The sequence below is a fragment of the Nilaparvata lugens genome, chromosome 6, assembly GCF_014356525.2.
Source record: "Nilaparvata lugens isolate BPH chromosome 6, ASM1435652v1, whole genome shotgun sequence".
Lineage (NCBI taxonomy): Eukaryota > Metazoa > Arthropoda > Insecta > Hemiptera > Delphacidae > Nilaparvata > Nilaparvata lugens.
In genome coordinates, this window is record NC_052509.1 from 40,851,843 (window position 1) to 40,869,058 (window position 17,216).

Genomic DNA, 17,216 nt, shown 5'->3' on the forward strand with positions numbered 1-17,216 from the left:
ATTGACTCTGAAGGCAATTGATTCTAGTTAATAAAATAATAATAATAATATCTTATTAATAATGGAATGCTTCTAGTTAATAAAATAATATCTTATTAATAATGAAATACAATCAGTTACTTCAAATAATTTACCCCTACAAATTTCTAGCATAGGAAATGGAAAGTTAACTCATTGATTGACATGCCTATAAAGCATGAAATTTAGCATAATTGAAGTAACTAATAATTGTGGAAAAGTTATCTGAGTTATAAAAAGCAATTAATTCACTATAATGAATCAAATATCCAATAATCATTTTAGAATTACCTTTTGAACAACCCAAAAAGTTCATTACCCATAACACATAAAGCAAAATTCATGTCAAAGAACTAGTTCTTTGAGTGTTACTGTTTCTGCCCGCTTGGGTGCGCTGCAATCGATTCTGCTTCTGCCCGTTACGAAAACACAGCTTTACTGTTGAAATTTCTGAGAATCTCACTGATAGAAAACTATCTTATACAGGGTGTCCCACCAAGGTAGTAACAACCGTTGACCATAGATTTTACTCGACATTTCTGACAAAAATGTACAGTAAACTTTTTTCCTATCGACCATAGTTTCCGAGATATATAGATTTTTCGATATTTTCAGAATATGCCTACTTCCGGTCATTAAATACTCAATAGCTCGGAAACTATTGGTCGAATTTCAATTTCAAGGGTATTGTTGGAAAGAGAAAAACATTTCAAACAAGATTAATGCAATTTTATTTGTTGTAAGATATTTTGTAGTTTTTTATTAGGGCTTAACGTTGAAAAAAAAGCTTTTCTTCAAATTCAAAGTGAAATTTCAAACCGTTTTTGCTCCGAGTATATAGTGGTTTCAATATTTCGAAAACTTTTCCATCTCATAAGCTTTCGAAAGTGTATAAATTCGAAAAGGTAAGTTCCATGATAAAGTGTTCAAAACTGCTAATATCTGGAATGAACACCTCGAAAATGAGGAAATTCACAAACAGCATGCATCATGTGATGATCCTAAGGGTGAAATCACCTGATTATTGCATCATTTTAATAAATAAATAAATAATTTTCTGTAGCATATAGCCTAAATCCAATATGAAATATTAATAATACACTTTTACAAGATCCAACAAAATTTATTCAAGAATAATAATTCAAAGTAGATGAATGACAGAATTACAAAAACTGATGGGAATCATTCAGATGATATACAAGTTACATGTCATGCTCACTGCTTACAGGAATTCAAGATAGCCTCCATTTCTCTTTGTGCAACTTCTGCTGCCGTTCATCAAGCTTCGAGTTGCTCGTCTCACTTCGTTGGGCCGTCTCTTCATTACTTTAAACGTCAATCGAATTATGAGAATCAGTTCCTCCCTGGTCTCTACAGGTTCTCTGTAAACTTTATACTTTTCACAACCCCCCAAAAGAAGAAGTCTATTGGAGTAAGATCAGGTGAGCGTGGTGGCCAAATTACGAGTTCACCTCGGCCAATCCACCGCCCAGCATAATTATTATCAATACCCCCACGCAGGTTTCTAGCATAATGACGGAGGCAGCCATCCAACAGGAGCCACATATTTTGCCTCAAATTGAGAGGCACGTCTTCCACCAATTCGTGAAGCTCATTGGCCAGAAAGTCCATAAAAACTTCACCATTTATTCTTGCAGGGAAAATGAAAGGCCCATGTATGTGGAATAGTTATTGTGGAAATTTACAGCACCAGTTCTTGTGAACATACTTTAATCTGTGATCTGTTCATAAAATGTTTGAAATACAATCTTGTCCTAATATCCAACGGCAAAACTGCATTCTTAAACAGTATCAGGTTCATTCAACTCTTGAAGTGGTGTATAATGAAGTGGTCGAAAGTTATTGTTCTTCAATATTCTTTGAACTATCATTCTTGAAACATCCAACATCCCTGCTGCCCGCCGGATGCTGGATCGAGGATTCTGCTCGAAATACTTTAGAATGAGATTCTCAATAGCTTCAGAAATTAAGAAGGGCCTCACTTACCTTGAAACTGATCCTAGACTCTACCATCTTGACATCTGTCAATCTTAAAAACGTGTTATGAGATGGGTGTTTTCGGTCAGGAAAACGTCTCCTGTAGACTCTCTCTGCCCCTCTTGAATTTCATCCACAATCTCCACACACCAATAACATGTTCAAGTACTCAATCAAGGTAAATTTCATGATAATGAACGCGCACACTTCTCTACTAGCCAAAGTTGATACATATAATGCCAATTAACTGGAAAGCACACTGAAAACTATACTGAAAATAGGCTGAAACATACACTTCTTGTTATTTTATTAAGGATTTTTTGTACAGGAAATAATGCAAGTTATTGAAAAAGTCCTATCATTGTAGAATGTTAAAATGTTCAATAAAACTTGTGAATATTGTCAGAGAGAAATCAGGTGATTTCACCCTTAGGATCATCACTTGATGCATGCTGTTTGTGAATTTCCTCATTTTGAAGGTGTTCATCCCAGATATTAGCAGTTTTGAACACTTTATCATGGAACTTACCTCTTCGAATTTATACACATTTGAAAGCTTATGAGATGGGAAAGTTTTTGAAATATTGAAACCACTATAATTACTCGTAGAAAAACCGAGAAAAAACTGTTTGAAATTTGACTTTGAATTTGAAGAATAGCATTTTTTCAAGTTTAAGCCCTAATAAAAATTACAAAATATCTTACAACAAATAAAATTACATTAATCTTGTTTGAAATGTTTTTCTCTTTCCAACAATACCCTTGAAATTGAAATTCGACCAGTAGTTTCCCAGTTATTGAGTATTTAATGACCGGAAGTAGGCATATTCTGAAAATATCGAAAAATCTATATATATCTCGAAAACTAAGGTAGATAGGAAATAAAGTTTACTGAACATTTTTTATCAGAAATGTCGAGTGGAATCTATGGTCAACTGATCTTACTATCTTGGTGGGACACCCTGTATAAAGCCGAGGCAATTATTTCACTGAATAGAGAACTAAGGATAGCGTATAATCAAATACAATATTTTATATCGATTGATATAATGATGTATGTATAATAATGATATAATGATTGTATGATGGTATCCCATTAAGTTTATCAAATGTACTAATTCCATCGTTTTCATTTTATATGTAACTTACTCCCGTAATTTATCTAACAGCTCAATTGTATCGATTTTAGTAACGATTAAAAGTTTTCTGAAGTAAGTATAGTTAATTAAGATATGGTATGAAAAATACAATTGGAATGAATGAAAATTTGAATAAAATAATATAAAATGTTACCTTCTCTGGTATAATTGGGGGGATGAGAGAATGCACTAAGCATATCGTCAAGCACATTATCAGACAAGAAATCATCTTCCTTATTTCTGCCAGTCATTTTACGACTTTTAGCACGATACCTGAAACATGAATAATTGCATTAGTAGAAGCATCAGAGTATGTATCATATAAGGACTTCAATATTGAAATTGAGAGAGGCTGCTTAAAAATTATACTTTGGTACAATTTTTTAAAAGTATAAACATTCATTTTATAATCAATATTAAAAATCTAGCAACAGTTACAAATCAATGAACAAACCATATCAACAAAATTACAATTCAGCAATAGTTATTTGTATATTATCTAGAGTGAAAAGTATTATTTTTTCTCCCTGAGAGAAAAGTTTGAAGCCCGAGGCGAAGCCGAGGGCTACAATTTTCCTTAAGGAGAAAAAACAATTTTCACTCGTGATATACACAACATTTTTCCTACACCTACATACATTTTTATAAAAAATGCAAATAAAATAATTTTTTAAAGACGTACGTGACCAAACAATGTGTTACAACATAAACTAAAACGTAAACAGCTGGGCTGGCTTGTAATCACAGTTCTCCGCCGACAATGCTATGCGCTATCTGTCGGCAAAAGTTGTAACAACAATGGCCGCCACATATGAAGAAGTTCCAGTTTCAATTTGATTAGTTAATGAGAAATATTCGATGGCTGGTATTTTGAATAAGATGGATTGAAAAAATCTGGTGTGGCGCACTCACATAACTTTCCTTGCCGTTATGAAAATTGATCACCTGACGCTAGTGTTCACGCGCATCTCAAGTCTACTATTCAAAGATCTGAATCAGCTGGTGACAGGACAATAACGATGGAGACACATGAGGTCTGCTGTCTCTTCGTAGTGAATGATTCAATAGAATCAACAGTTGCTAACAGTTTGCAATTAAATAATCACATTTTCTCAAATTCCAATCTTATTTTCAATTTTAGGTGAAAATGTTACTAAACATTAATTATAGAGATTTTCATGCTCAATCTTTTCCACTTGAAATTTCTTGTTTAAATTGTATCTGAAGCCTGATAATTGGGAATCTAAAATCAAACTTTGCTTAGATGGGGCGGAGCTCCTGAAATTTTTATTACAGATATTGGACTTGTGGCAGTTGATAGAGCTCAATGACTAATTTATGTATAAATTTGATCAAAATCATTGGAGCCGTTTTCGAGAAAATCGCGAAAACCCCTGTTTTTGACAACATTTTCGTCGTCATCTTGAATTGCATTTGATCGAAATTGTTCGTGTCGGATCCTTATAGGGGAAGGACCTTAAGTTCCAAATTTCAAGTCATTCCGTTAGTTGGGAGATGTGATATCGTGTACACAGACGCACATAAACTCATACATACACACACACACATACACATACACACACACACACACACACACCAATACCCAAAACCCATTTTTTTGGACTCAGGGGACCTTGAAACGTATAGAAATTTAGAAATTGGGGTACCTTAATTTTTTCGGAAAGCAATACTTTCCTTACCTATGGTAATAGGGCAAGGAAAGTAAAAAGGAGGTTGGCAGGACTGAACTGCCCGGTTCAAATCAATCCTATAGTGAGGTCCACGTTATAATGGCAGTGTACGATTGACTATACTGTTGCTGTCCTTTTCTATCATACAACAAAACAGATAGTACTATCTCTCTCTCGCTTTGCAATGTTGTCTATTTGCCAGAATATGTTATATTTACTTTTGACAGTGACTGTACAAAACTGAACAAACCATATTCTCAGCCGCCATTTTTTTTCATTCTATCAAAATACTTGAGTACACAAGTCTATAATTGATTTAAAATGTATTTTCGAAACAATGAAATAATTTTTAAACATTACCTTATGAGAACACAAATTAAAATACCTGAAATGACATTTTAAAAGTTGATAACTAACCATCCTAGACTACATCCATGCTTAAGTTAGCCTACCCGTATAGGTTAGACCTACTCGTACCGGTATAAATAATATTGAAAAGTTATTTCAGAATTAATCCATTGAAATTACTTATTATTTTTAAATAGGATTCCTATTTTTCTTTTATATATATATATATAATATATATATATATATAATATATATATATATATATATATATATACAGACCAATACCGGTAAACCACTTTTTTGGACTCAGGGTACCTTGAAACGTATAGAAATTTAGAAATTGGGGTACCTTAATTTTTTCGGAAAGCAATACTTTCCTTACCTATGTAAATAGGGCAAGGAAAGTAAAAAATGTATACATTTTTTTAGTATAGTCAATAGTGATATGAGGTTTGTAATAATTTTAGCATACAAACATAAATTTCATATATTGATCAAATGTCTGGTTGAGGTATTGAATTCAGTTGGTTTAATGACTACTCTATATGCTTCCTCATCTGAGCTTAGACCTTCTAACCTATTTCAAATGAACGTTTTCAAAATAGAGATGCTTCCCATGTTATTTAAATGGAGTTACTTTTACGCTCTAGGGAGTTTTTCTGTATTTTCTGTGAAAAATAATATTTTCCTCCACCTCCTGTCTAAAGTGCTTACTTTACTCCCTGGAACATGATACTAAAGTGTCACTTTTTCGCTCTCGGGAGGAAAAACCAGGAAAACTCCCTAGAGCGTAAAAGTAACTCCATTTGAATAACATGGGAAGCATCTCTATTTTAAAAACGTACATTTGAAATAGGTTAGAAGGTCTAAGCTCAGATTAGGAAGCATATAGAGTAGTCATTAAACCAACTAAATTCAATACCTCAACCAGACATTTGATCAATATACGAAATTTATGTTTGTATGCAAAAATTATTACAAACTTCATATCACTATACTAAAAAAATATATAATTTTTTTATTCTATGTGACAGAATCCAAGGGCAGGGCAGTGGACTGTGAATGATAGTTGATATAAATACCTACAAATAAATCTTTGAATTCTGTGCATAAAAATACTGATAGCTTGAAGTGTGGTAAGTACGCCAATAAAAGACTAAATGAATCAACAATATAAGATTTAATAATAATAAGATAATAATAGGCAGATGGCCACATACAAAAAACATTGAGTCAAATATCTTGGGATCAATAAAATAATAATAGGCAGATGGCCACATACAAAAACAATTGTAAGTAGGTTAAGTCAAATATCTTGGGATCAATAAAATAATAATAGGCAGATGGCTACATACAAAAACAATTGTAAGTAGATTAAGTTAAATATCTTGGGAAAATTACAACATGTGAAAAAACATTAGAGAAATACAAAATTTAAATGAAATTAGGTCAATGACATTAATGACCATTGAAGCCTGACAATAATCGAAAAGGTAGTATTAATGATACCTGAAATAAATATAAATTGAGTGCTATAATGAAAGTTATTGCTGTAAGGTTCAATATTAATGATTAATAAATGACAATAAGCTGTAAATAGTGCGCAACGAGTAGAATACATAAAAATATATGCGGCATAGGCCTTCAGTGATTTGAATGTCAAGATAGACTTCGACCAAACAATTAATAGGCGTCACTGGCCTTAAAATATCACTTAAGAGCTAAGGGTAGCTAATAAATACAATGTGAAGATTATCCAGGTTAAATATAGGCGACATGGGCCTTCAATGAATTGAGTGTCAAGACAGACATCAATTAGAACGATTAATAGGCGACAGTGGCCTCAGAAAATCACTTGTAAAGCCAAAGGTAGCTGTCAAATCCAATGAATAGTTGCTACTATTGAATACAATTATATAGGCGTCAGTGGCCTCAGAAAATCACTTGTGAAGCCAAGGGTAGCTGTTAAATACAATGAATTAGTAGGCGTCGGTGGCCTTAGTGAATTGAATGTCAAGATAGACATTAATAAATAAATAAGTAGGCATCGGTGGCCTCAGTGAATTGGATGTCAAGATAGACATTAATCAAACAATTAGTAGGCGTCGGTGGCCTCAGTGAATTGAATGTCAAGATAGACATTAATCAAACAATTAGTAGGCGTCAGTGGCCTCAGTGAATTGAATGTCAAGATAGACATTAATCAAACAATTAGTAGGCGTCAGTGGCTCAGTGAATTGAATGTCAAGATAGACATTAATCAAACAATTAGTAGGCGTCAGTGGCCTCAGTGAATTGAATGTCAAGATAGACATTAATCAAACAATTAGTAGGCGTCGGTGGCCTCAGTGAATTGAATGTCAAGATAGACATTAATCAAACAATTAGTAGGCGTCAGTGGCCTCAGTGAATTGAATGTCAAGATAGACATTAATCAAACAATTAGTAGGCGTCGGTGGCCTCAGTGAATTGAATGTCAAGATAGACATTAATCAAACAATTAGTAGGCGTCAGTGGCCTCAGTGAATTGAATGTCAAGATAGACATTAATAAATCAATTATGATACATATGTAAATGAAAAATGAATAGAACGATTTACATAAACTGAATAAAATTTTGAAGAGGAGATGCAGCCAGGCAGACAGGCAATGATTCCGCAATACCCACAGAAACAGGACATCAGCAAGCGATGATGTGATCTGGCCATGCGATGACAAGCATGGAAACGTCCACCATAGCAGGCGAATCCCCCAGTGGAAATGTAGGCTGGAGCATGTAGAATCCCAAATGAATAATCCGATCTTCAAGTTGTGGAATTTTTGGATTGATTTCCAAACGGTAGAGATGATGAACTTGAAAGTTTGAGTTTCACGAGGTGAAGCCAATTGTAGAAGAATGGCAATTGAAGCCTACACGAGGTTGTAATTTTTGACAAAGTTTATCAAAGCAATATGCAAAGCAATCGATGAATAATTTAATCACAATTGAAGAATAGAATAAATGAATTAATTTGTAGAATAATTCACACTTTGCTTAGATGGGGCGGAGCTCCTGAAATTTTTATTACAGATATTGGACTTGTGGCAGTTGATAGAGCTCAATGACTAATTTATGTATAAATTTGATCAAAATCGTTGGAGCCGTTTTCGAGAAAATCGCGAAAACCCCTGTTTTTGACAACATTTTCGTCGCCATCTTGAATTGCATTTGATCGAAATTGTTCGTGTCGGATCCTTATAGGGGAAGGACCTTAAGTTCCAAATTTCAAGTCATTCCGTTAGTTGAGAGATGTGATATCGTGTACACAGACGCACATAAACTCATACACACACACACACACACACCAATACCCAAAACCCATTTTTTGGACTCAGGGGACCTTGAAACGTATAGAAATTTAGAAATTGGGGTACCTTAATTTTTTCGGAAAGCAATACTTTCCTTACCTATGGTAATAGGGCAAGGAAAGTAAAAAGGAGGTTGGCAGGACTGAACTGCCCGGTTCAAATCAATCCTATAGTGAGGTCCACGTTATAATGGCAGTGTACGATTGACTATACTGTTGCTGTCCTTTTCTATCATACAACAAAACAGATAGTACTATCTCTCTCTCGCTTTGCAATGTTGTCTATTTGCCAGAATATGTTATATTTACTTTTGACAGTGACTGTACAAAACTGAACAAACCATATTCTCAGCCGCCATTTTTTTTCATTCTATCAAAATACTTGAGTACACAAGTCTATAATTGATTTAAAATGTATTTTCGAAACAATGAAATAATTTTTAAACATTACCTTATGAGAAACACAAATTAAAATACCTGAAATGACATTTTAAAAGTTGATAACTAACCATCCTAGACTACATCCATGCTTAAGTTAGCCTACCCGTATAGGTTAGACCTACTCGTACCGGTATAAATAATATTGAAAAGTTATTTCAGAATTAATCCATTGAAATTACTTATTATTTTTAAATAGGATTCCTATTTTTCTTTTATATATATATATATATATATATATATATATATATATATATATATATATATATATATACAGACCAATACCGGTAAACCACTTTTTTGGACTCAGGGTACCTTGAAACGTATAGAAATTTAGAAATTGGGATACCTTAATTTTTTTCGGAAAGCAATAATTTCCTTACCTATGTAAATAGGGCAAGGAAAGTAAAAAATGTATACATTTTTTTAGTATAGTCAATAGTGATATGAGGTTTGTAATAATTTTAGCATACAAACATAAATTTCATATATTGATCAAATGTCTGGTTGAGGTATTGAATTCAGTTGGTTTAATGACTACTCTATATGCTTCCTCATCTGAGCTTAGACCTTCTAACCTATTTCAAATGAACGTTTTCAAAATAGAGATGCTTCCCATGTTATTTAAATGGAGTTACTTTTACGCTCTAGGGAGTTTTTCTGTATTTTCTGTGAAAAATATTTTCCTCCACCTCCTGTCTAAAGTGCTTACTTTACTCCCTGGAACATGATACTAAAGTGTCACTTTTTCGCTCTCGGGAGGAAAAACCAGGAAAACTCCCTAGAGCGTAAAAGTAACTCCATTTGAATAACATGGGAAGCATCTCTATTTTAAAAACGTACATTTGAAATAGGTTAGAAGGTCTAAGCTCAGATTAGGAAGCATATAGAGTAGTCATTAAACCAACTAAATTCAATACCTCAACCAGACATTTGATCAATATACGAAATTTATGTTTGTATGCTAAAATTATTACAAACTTCATATCACTATATACTAAAAAAATATATAATTTTTTATTCTATGTTATTCAAAATACCAGCCAACAAATATTCCTCATTAACTAATCAAATTTGAACTTCATCATAGCTGTAGTTGTGGCGGCCATTGTTGTTACAACTTTTGCCGACAGATAGCGCATGGCGCTGTCGGCGGAGAACTGTGATTACAAGCCAGCTGTTTCTGTTTACTTTTTAGTTTATAATTATTATGTTGTAACACATTGTTTGGTCAGGTACGTTTTTAAAAATTATTTTATTTGCAGTTTTTATAAAAATGAAGGTGGAGGAAAAATGTTGTGTACATCACGAGTGAAAAATGTTTTTTCTCCCTAAGGAAAATTGTTGCTCTCGGCTTCGCCCCGGGCTTCAAACTTTTCCCTCAGGGAGAAAAAACAGTACTTTTCACTCTAGATATAGAAATAACTATTTCAAGTTGTAAATGGCAGATTATCGAACGTTAGTGCCAGTCGCTTCAGATGCAACATGCAGGTGTGCAGTAGCATAACAACTATTAAAAAATTAACTATTAAAATGTATTCCATGGCATAGGGCGTTTATGTTCCAAATTCCACTGTTAGCTCATGCCGATAGTCCTATTTCTTTTTCGTTAACCTATGTGACGCTGGTAGTATCTCATTATGTGCCGTTCTCACACTCTCACCTGAAAAAAACAGCAAATAATTGACAGAAGTCGACAGTAATCGGCTTAAAATTTGCAACATAAAAGACCATGAGATACTATATTTATACTCTTATACTATATTTTCTCGATGGCAGTAGTTTGTGTGCTCTTGCAGGTCAGCTGTTACAACAGATTGTTGCCTGTCAGTGGAGAATATCCGCAAAATGTGACTTTGGTGGATGGCCTTAACAATACTCAATTCAGACCTTTATTACCTTAGGACACCAGGCTGGGATACCAGTGAGTCACCAGAACCATGGAGAAAAGAAAGCATAAGTAGATGATCCCACTGTATAGGTATTTTATGTTCCAAATTGCAAGCTGATTTCTTGTTAAGTCAAGCCGATTACTACCGACTACTGTTCATTATTACTGTTTTAACCGGGTGAGAGTGGAAAAAAGGCTCAGTATGAGAGACTACTAGCATCAAATAGCTTCAGGAAAAATGACTACAAATACTATAGGCTTAAGTTAACAGTGAAAATTGAGCATATGCTATCTCATGCTATGCTATGTTTTCTCTATGCAAGAACAAAATGATAAATTCTATTAAGGTTATTACCTAAGTTTCGTAAGGGTAAAGTTAAGTCACATATTAATAATTTCAACATTTTTAGTGTGCAACTTACTTGTCAAGTTCATCGTCGGAATGCGCAAAGGTGCAGTTGGCGCCGCGCGGACAGCTGCCGCGCATGGTGAGGTCGCGGCACAGACTGATCTTGTACTTCGCGCCGCTGTGCGCATGCGTGGCTCCGCCCACTGGGTCGCCGTTGGCTCCGCCCCCTTGGCCACCCCCCACCACCACCAGTTTGCGGCTGCCCGGATGCACGCGGATGAACTCCACGAGGCCGGCCACCACCACACGCGCACCCTCCACCGCACGCCACACCTCGCGCCATCTGCATTCACAGTTCTCTGCGCAACATTACAATACCCATTGCAATTACATTAAAAAATAGGCATGTGGAAGATGGCAATAATAGAAATTATTTTCATACCTATAATTACAAATAAATCTATATTACAAAAATGTAAGGCTGGCCACTAATGGTAGGACATGCATGATAAAAATGTATGTTTATCATGCACAGATACATGATAAACATCTATCATGTCGCACCTTGAGAGGAAGACTGCTCCAACTCGAAAATTGTCAATTTTGAGCTAAAGGCTGTATTTTAGTTGGTTTCTATGCACTTTATTCGGTGGATAGTTCCAAGTTTATTCGGTGGTAAGACTGTTCCAAGTCAAAACTCGTTCCAATTATTCTATATATCACGGAATGTTCAGTATTCCTATTTTGAAAGCCGATGCAATAATTTACAGGAAGACGGTGCCATTTCGATTAGAACAGTCTTCCATTCCAATTCAGCCATATTATGAATAAAAACATAAATACAGGCCACTTTTAAGAAGTAATAAGTAAATCAAAACAGTTGGAATCAGAGAAATTTAGGGCCGGTTCCCGAGCTCGGGATTCAGCTAAGTTCTAGACTTCAACTGGCTTCAAACTCTGGAGTCAGAAAATTGGCTTTCCGAGTTAGAGCGTTAACGTAGTTGAGGACTTAAATAGACTCTGGAGTTTAGAGATCATGTTAGACCCTGGAGTTTATAATTTCGCTTTCTGAGTGAAGATCTTATAAGAAGGACTTAAATTAGATTCTCGCCTCTTTCCGAGTCAAGGATTTATCAAAAAATCGTTAAGTCCAGGACTTAAAACAGCGTGATTTTAAACCCTCGACTGGAGTAGGGTTTAAATTCAGGTTCTAGACTTAACTGAGCAAACACAATTCAGTTATGGTTTTGGATTAGATAAAAAGCCAAATAGATATCATGGAATACCTAAATTATTTGGATTAGTCCATCTAAATTCATAATTCATAATTCATATTCTGCAAGTTCATTTTGGAATAAAATTGTATCAGAAATATGCGTAAAAAACTAACCTCATTTTACGAATGTGACATAACCTAAAAATGTTCAAGCAAAATAATACAAGGATTGCCTTGGAATTTGTATTCCAATCTGAATGTTATTATTCAATGTCATATTCAACATATTATTAACAATAATAAATTATTACTCCAGTTTTTGTTTTATTACTATACGTTTTCAAACTCAATAGCCTAATTAAATTTTTATTCCAAAATCACTGGTTAGGATCAATGATCAATAATAGCATAACGTAAAATGAAATGTTTATACATTCACCTTTCAAAGGTTTTGCTTTGAATAGGCCTACAAAGAAATCGAAACAATATAGTTTGGAGAGCATGCTCATTTGAATTGTCCCGCTATAATCAGCAGTTTCCGTTTTGCTATAATGCCAACAATACAAATGCAAAATATTGTGAATTTCCCTCACGTTTACTGCTTTAAAGTCCTGGACTCAAATAAGTCGAGATCTTGATAGACTCCGGAGTTTAGAAGATAAAATCGTGACTCAGAAAGTCAATTTAGACCCGAGAGCTTATTTTAGTCCTGGACTCTGTGTAAGTCCAGAACTTATAGATCCCGAGCTCGGAAACCGGCACTTAGTGATTCTAAGAGCAGAATCAAGTTTGAATACCTATGAAAACTCTAAAACTGCTCTCCTGAATAAACGACTTTTTTGAGTTGGAACATTCTTCCTCCCGAGGCGCGATGTTTACACACACATATGCATCATCAGCGAGAGGCTTCTAACATAAAATAATAAGCAACCCATAACAATAGATGAACCACTGGAAAATTACAATTATAATGATGCAAGATAATTCAACGTCAAATAGAGCAACGAAGAAAAAAAATAACAAAAAATCGAATATGAAAACCTAACCTCAAAAATATTAATGAAAGCCTTTCGCTATGATGACATAACAATGTATGACGATATGTGTAGCCTTACAGTGGCGGCTCCCCTCTTAAGGTTGCAATGTTTCACAACCCCCAACAAACCAGGCAATAGAAAGATACTTTTAAAACGTCTTAATAACACCTCGATTAATAAAATCGAGTCATATAATTAGACCTATAATATAATATGACCTCGGTCATCCAATAAGAAATTATTTTCTCAATTCCGACAGAATTCATACAGCAGAGAGCCAGAACAGATAGTCCAACATTTTGAATTTGCGCGGTCCAAAGAAGGAACGCATAGCATTTGCAACCCCTTATTACGCGTCGCTTATATGGGAGAATAACATTGGAAGTTGCTAAGTGCTGGAAAACCAGTTGGTTGCTATGACAACGGAAGGCGTTTTGAGGAACGCATGGTTGCAGCGTTCCTACAATCCAGTCATTGGCCCATATGAATAAAACCAGAGCAAATGCTCATGAGCAAGAGCATGGAGCATAAGGTTTTGCTCATGAGCAAAAGGTAGAAGCAAAAGCATTTGCTCACTTTTATATGAATAAGCTTTACCTTATACTCTTATCTTATGCTCCTGAACTCTGGAGCAAATGCTCACGTATTTTAAAGATTTTTCATCATCTGATTCGCTTTGTAGCCTTACTTTGTTTTTATAGCTCATGGAAGTGCTAAATATGCAAGTAGGGGGCACCGCTTGTGTTTGCGTCGTCTGCTCTGTTTTCTATTTATGAATAGAGTTTTAGGTTAGTTGAGTTTAGAATTTTGAAATAATAGCGTGAAAAAATGTCATCTCTATAATAATCCTCAGCATATTCTTTTAATATCAATAGCCTTCTTATAATCTACTCACTAATATATTCGTATTTGGTTTACGGCATTGAACTCTGGGGTAGCGCCAGTAAAACAATTTTAGATAAAATTTTTCTCATACAGAAAAAAGCTGTTAGATGCCTTGCTGGACTTGATTTTGGTCAATCTTGTAGAGGAGCTTTCGTAACTCAGGGTATTCTGACTGTGCCTTGCATCTATATATATATATCAATTACTCTTGCTAACATATGATAATAAAGAAAAGTTTTCAACAAACTCACAGGTTCACCAATACAATAATAGAGGCAAGGGTTATTTGTGTGTTGTCTCACATAGGTTAAGGCTTTTCGAGAAGAAGCCTAGTTACATGGGAGTCAAACTCTAATCACCTGCCATCTGCAATCAAGTGTAGAAATCGCAGATATTTCAAAAATATATCTTTTATTTTTTGGTAAAAGGAGCATTTTATAGTGTTGACGAGTTTTTTGATAATGGAACCTTACAATAATATAAGAAATTACTCATACTATACATGATTGATGTAGTGGCCTACTGGTATAGCATATATGTTTTATGTTTTGATTTTATTTTTGACGATACACTATTTGATACAATTTCCTTTTTGTACAACAATGTGTAAATAAAGAATTTGATTGATTGAATCGTCTACACTCTCACCTTCTTAAATGCCTATTTCCTATTTTGTAATAGCTATCTTTATATCAGGTAGCTGCTATCTTTTGTATTTATTTTTTTGTAGGAATAATGATGATATATATATCATGATTGAATCCTATAGTTTCCTTTTCCTCATACAAATTAGTTGAGCCATTTTACTATGAGCAAAAGGTGATAAGCTGCTCTAGACTAGACTCACCTTTTTTAAAGCATTTGCTTCAAAAGTTGAGCAAATGATCTAGTTTATACATACAATTTTGAGTATAAGCTTTTACTTTTGAGCAAATGCTGAAACTATTTTTTTGATGAGCATGAGCAAAAGGTTTTGCTCACGTTTATTCATAGAAAATGAAGCAAATGCTCCATATTTTAGAAGTATAAGCAAATGCTCAACTTTATTCATATGGCCCAATGTATAGAAACTAACAATAGGATACCAACAACATCGACCTATGAAGAGACTGCTTCCTAACGACAGTCGATATTATCACACTACAGACGACAGACCACGTTGAAAAGTTTTGTTTGTTTTGAATTGAGGATATAGGTAAGTGATTGTGTAATAGATGAAAGCTAGCCTATATTTATTCTATTGAAAATTTATTGGATGATTTATATAGTCCAATAGCAATTGAGAATGAAATTGTATTTTAATTGCGAAATTTAGAAAACAACCAAATCTTGAAAATTCCACACAAGCTGTAAAATTGGGTTCTCGTGAGTGCGTGATTAAAAGCGGCAGTTAAAAAATATATATTTATGCTATTGTCTTCCCAGGCCAATAATAAAGACTGATAGATGTTTTATCTATCGATAAAAATGATACGATTTATCAGTTTTCTAAACATTTTTCGGTTTTCTATTTCTATTGTATTGTTCGAATCTTGTAACTTATTCATTTCCTTGTTATCTCTCACAGTGACTTGGAATTATGTTGAGAAAAAATTTATGTAATTCAAATACCATGTAAGTTCAATGTAATTTAATAATATAATAATTCCAATTTATTGCTTTCTTATTTACAATGAGAGTTAAAGATTGATATCTGCAACCTCCATACTATATTTACACCAGCCGCCACTGCATGTGTATCATGCATGACCTGCCTTTAGTGACCAGCCTAATTTATTATTATTATTATCATTATTATTATTATTATTATTATTATTTCATCCACCGACCACCTGTAAAAGGGGTATAAGGATATGTCAATTTGTCATTAATCAAACATGTTATCTATCTTCTTAAACCTCCATCATCTTGAGGTTTGTAAAAATCTTTATATTCCTCCACTGAGTAGGCACATATGGATAGCAGCTCTTTTTTCAATAAAAATCTGAAAGCTTTACCTGACTTTTTTTATGTGAGATGGCGATAAGTTGTACATCCGGATACCTGAACTCCTTACCCCTCGCTCAAACATAGTACTTCGGTGTGCATCATCTCTCAAATTATTTCTGTATCTGGTCGAATATTGGTGAAATGTTTCTCCTGTATTAAATTCATTTATGTGTTTTTTAAAAAGCAGATTGGTTCCAGAATATATAGGCTAGGGAGTGGGAGAATTCCAAGTTTTTTGAAGTAGGGCCTACAACTAGTTCGGATTGACTCTCCTATCATAACCCTCAAATGCCCACTTCTGTAGTCTAAACACATCCACTACACTGCTAGAATTACCCCCAAAAAATTCCATAGTTCAGAAGAGAGTGAAACAGGGCGAAATACACACTTTTAAGAGCCATCGAATCCAGAGAAGCCTTTAGGTTTCTGAGAACGAAAATTGCTGAATTAAGTTTGGTTTTCATGATGTGGTTTCCATGAAAGATCAGAGTCAATCAACACTCCAAGAACTCTTATACTACTTAGAGAATCTATATTATTGCCTTCAATTTCCAAGCTACCCCCTTCAGTAGTTCAAAAAGGTATTTCTTTGGTTTTTTCTTTATTCAGAATTAACATATTAGCAGCTAACCATTTTTGTAATTCAATAAGTGCTGCTTTGCTCTCCAGTTCGGCATTGGGCTGACTATTGCTTTTTAGTATAATACTAACATCGTCTGCATATAAAACACTTTTTGCTGGTTCAAGTTAAGAAGATAAGTCATTTATATAGAGAACAAAAAGAAGGGGACCGAGTACTGATCCCTGGGGGACCCCGCTTCTCGTTTTCATCCAATTAGAATGATACTCATAGCAGTGAGAGTAAATGAC

The 17,216-nt window shown here is 34.3% G+C and overlaps 1 protein-coding gene across 5 annotated transcripts in view; it reads right to left on the reverse strand.

Annotated features, from left to right (window-relative positions):
- Positions 1-17,216, reverse strand: part of LOC111050457 (roquin-1) — a 90,685-nt gene that overhangs the window by 37,216 nt on the left and 36,253 nt on the right. For all 5 annotated transcript variants that reach the window (XM_022336785.2, XM_022336786.2, XM_022336787.2 and 2 more), the window contains exons 7-8: positions 11,293-11,578; positions 3,310-3,428 (exon numbers count right to left, since the gene is read on the reverse strand). In XM_022336785.2, the coding sequence (XP_022192477.1) occupies positions 3,310-3,428; positions 11,293-11,578 (405 nt within the window). The remainder of the gene's footprint in view (positions 1-3,309; positions 3,429-11,292; positions 11,579-17,216) is intronic.